We start from the raw sequence: 3,606 nt of genomic DNA on the forward strand, positions 1-3,606 counted from the left end.
TTCGGCAGAGGAGGCCAAAGTAACTACCTGATTATAGCGAACCAGCGTAATACCTGATTTCTTATCAGTAATCTGATGATACCCTCGGTTTGGATTTTATGCTGAAGTGACTCCAAAGGTGCTTTTTCGACGCGATTTGATCGAATAGTGCCAGTTCCCTGATGTCCAGATTCCTTCAGTGCTGTTATGCAAACGAAGTGACGTGAAAAAAATAATCGATGTAGAACGTGGACTTTGAACCCATTTGGTAGTTTAGACAGCAAATTCGTAACAACTTGGACCCACCAACTCCTAGCTCGGGATTAGTATTACCGGTGGAGGCTCCTTGATAAGGTTCAGCTTGAATCAAATATCCTAGGCGAGTTGCCATGCACCAAATCTTATAACCAAATCGGATTGGTTTTCCATGGATATGTTGTTTTGTGCTATGGTGGCCGTAATACGGTACCATGGATTCATCTATACTTACATTCGTAAAGCGCGGAAAATATCTCATCCAACTTGCGTTAAGTTTATTCCACAATGGGCGAACCTTTGTAAACTTATCTCCCTGATCTAATAATGTATTGTCGCTTACGTGCATATATTTCAAAGTTTTTATCTCGAACCGAAATCTTGTCATAGAGTTGGAGTGGACGAGATGATAATTATTGCAACTGGAGATGGGAGACAAGGAGAAATAGAGATTAAGTGTTGGGAAGCGTACGGAATATGATGTGTAGGGTGAGAGGAATATCTGGATACATAACAATATATTTCAAAATTTGCTCGAACCGAAATCTTGTCATAGAGTTGGCAACGCCAGGGTGATATGTATCAGCACCTGTGTCCCAAAACATTCGCTGTCTTGCATAGGAACAATAGCCACTCAACAAAAATATAGCAATTACAAGACGCATTTCTTCTCGCGTTACGTCAAACTGGTCGTTCCCCTCGTAAACGGCATACTTTTTCGAGTTAAGTACTATCAATTCTACTAACTCGTCATCATAAAATAGTTCAAACCACTCTACAGGGCTCCGAGAGTCGTTGAGAAAGTCAGGTTCAGTCCAAGTTTGCCTCTCATACGTTGGAAGATCCTTGTTCTCCCACTCTCTATATGGCAGAGGTTTTTTCTTTGATTTTCTCACTTGAGCTTGATTCCCAATTTTTAGTTCAGATAAAGAAACATTGTCATCACTGTCGTCCGAATCAGACTGATTTTTCCGCCCAACAAATTCATGCCTCAATCCACCACCACCTTGTCTAACTATTTGCAAGTGCCCTTCAGCTCGTAGCTGATTTCCAGAGAGATGATTAAAGTTTCCTGCTTCGGCGTCGTCTTCGTCACTGTCACCATCACTTAGCATGTGATTTTCAGGAGGGCAAATGTAAACAGAAGCATTTATAATATCTTCTTCATTCTCCAATATATCGACTATGTCAGCAACAGTTAACCTGAATAGTGAGTTTCAGTTATGGAATTTCCGTAAAATATAAAAAAAGCAGAAAAAAAGAAATCGGAAAGAAAAAATGTGTCATACATTTACTGAAAATTAACAAATGTGAACAAAAAGTTTATGAAAAAACATGTGGGCATATATGCTCAGCGCCCCAAAAATGGGGCGTCACAAAATTTCTCTTACAAAACTTCACAGAACCAATAAAAACCACTTTTGACTTTACTTTTCCACTCAACAAAGATAAATTTATAAACTTTAACAAAAAAATATGACAACTTGAAGATATAACAAAATAAACTTACTTATTATTTCGCGACATCGCAAATTGTACAAAACACCAAATTTCTTTCACACGTTTGAAAAACAAAGTGAGGTTATGCTGAAAACAAAACATATGATAGTGTTGCCGCACAATCTACAAATATGTAGCTAAAGGATTTTGTGGTAATAGACAATTACGTTTTTTAATAACTAAAATAAACTAAGCGTTTTTAAAATGGGGCGCTGGGATTATATGGGTTAATAAAACTCTGACAGAAAGGTTAATGCTATAATCTATGCTAAACCTATTCTTGCACTCAATTCTCAATTTAGTATGTGCGTGCCATTCGCTGATTTGTCAGCATACGAATAAACAATAATTCCCGCATAGTTCGGTTTTTCCGCCAAGATATGCAGCTCGAAAGAACAACAAAAAACCGTTTCTACGTGGAACAAAAAAACAAGTCAGGTCAGGTCGAAGTCGAATGCTAGAAATCATTAAGCAATAAAAAATAAAGCGAGAAACATCGTTGTGGAGGTGAAAAAAGGCATTTTTTTCTAATTTATATAATAGTTTTATTCACCCAAAGCTTGTTTGTTAAAGTGAAAATAAATCAGGACGACGAGAGCTTCTGATATGCATAACTCCGTCCATTCGGAAAGTTGAGTAAAAGCAAAATATCTTGATGAAACTTATTCCTTCGCACACTGATGACGATGACATTGTAGAGGGGAAAATATCGTTAATTAAATGCCAAATATTTAAAATATATTTAAAAAAGTAAACGTAACCCCTAATTAGCTTAGCGTTCGAACTCGTTTCATAACTTTAAACACGCGCAGATACCGAATATTACGTCCACAAAGCCGTATCGGCTCCGTTGTGTTACCTAAAACTCTTATTTACTGAATCATAAGACGCTCACAATCTATAGGGCTGGTAGTTTGGTCGGAAAACGCGTAAAAACATTTTTAACCCTTAAAAATTCAGCCAAGCTTCTCCCATTGCTTTTCGCGACTTCAGATCATCCGTAAATTATTATTAACTTAGCCATTCCGCGCTTAATTTTATTATCGTTTTTCTAAAGTTGCCGTAGTTAAAAAATAAGTTTTTTAGAAACTTCATAACTAAAATAAATTACTGTAAATTTTTTTCTGTTTGTACAATTTAGTAAATCCCAAAATAATCTAAAAAACGGTTAACTAAATATTTTGAATATAATTTAATAATCATATAAATAACACGCAATACATATTTACATTTGCTCTGTAAGTATTTGCATATTCTAAAAAAATATTTTTGCGCCACCCACCACAGACATACATACATACATATGTCAATTCATATACGTATTGTCATTGCCACAGATTGCGGCACAGTTTTATTCCACATTTATTTCTAAGATAAATATTTGCAATGCATACATATATACATACATACATAAATGTATACATACACATATATATTTAAATGAAGCGGTGAGAGTATTAAATTTTTAATGCATCTAAAATTGCAGTTGGGGGCTAAAGCGCTTAAAACAACCCATTTCTATTCCCACTACACACTATGGCTACATTTTTAATTTAGAATGCGGTGAACAAAAGCAGTTTATTATAGTTTTACCCCCAAATAATTTTCAACATTTGAAGTGGAAAAGTATTCGCAGTAATTTTGCTCCCTTCTATGTTTTGGTATGCAAATTATCCAACCGATCATGTTTCTGCCTTGCATCTCCGTAGCCGAGAGTGCATTTCGTGTGTTGTTGTCGGTAATTGTAGCATTTACAATTGATTACTGTATTACCTATGTATATAACAGAAAAGGAACGTTGCTATTCAAAGCCGGTCAACTAAAGAGTTGTTCGAAATTAAAATATTATATATCGGGTGATTTTTTAAGAGC

The 3,606-nt window shown here is 35.6% G+C and overlaps 1 protein-coding gene across 1 annotated transcript in view; it reads right to left on the minus strand.

Moving 5' to 3' along the window:
* LOC120767695 (piggyBac transposable element-derived protein 3-like) overlaps positions 1-1,761 on the minus strand; it is a 9,818-nt gene extending 8,057 nt beyond the window's left edge. Inside the window, exons 1-4 of the mRNA XM_040093886.1 lie at positions 1,745-1,761; positions 753-1,437; positions 286-583; positions 28-181 (exon numbers count right to left, since the gene is read on the minus strand). Coding sequence (XP_039949820.1) covers positions 28-181; positions 286-583; positions 753-1,437; positions 1,745-1,761 — 1,154 coding nt within the window. The remainder of the gene's footprint in view (positions 1-27; positions 182-285; positions 584-752; positions 1,438-1,744) is intronic.
* Positions 1,762-3,606: the final 1,845 nt, after the last annotated feature.

The sequence above is a fragment of the Bactrocera tryoni genome, chromosome 2 (genome assembly GCF_016617805.1).
Source record: "Bactrocera tryoni isolate S06 chromosome 2, CSIRO_BtryS06_freeze2, whole genome shotgun sequence".
In the NCBI taxonomy this organism is placed as follows: domain Eukaryota; kingdom Metazoa; phylum Arthropoda; class Insecta; order Diptera; family Tephritidae; genus Bactrocera; species Bactrocera tryoni.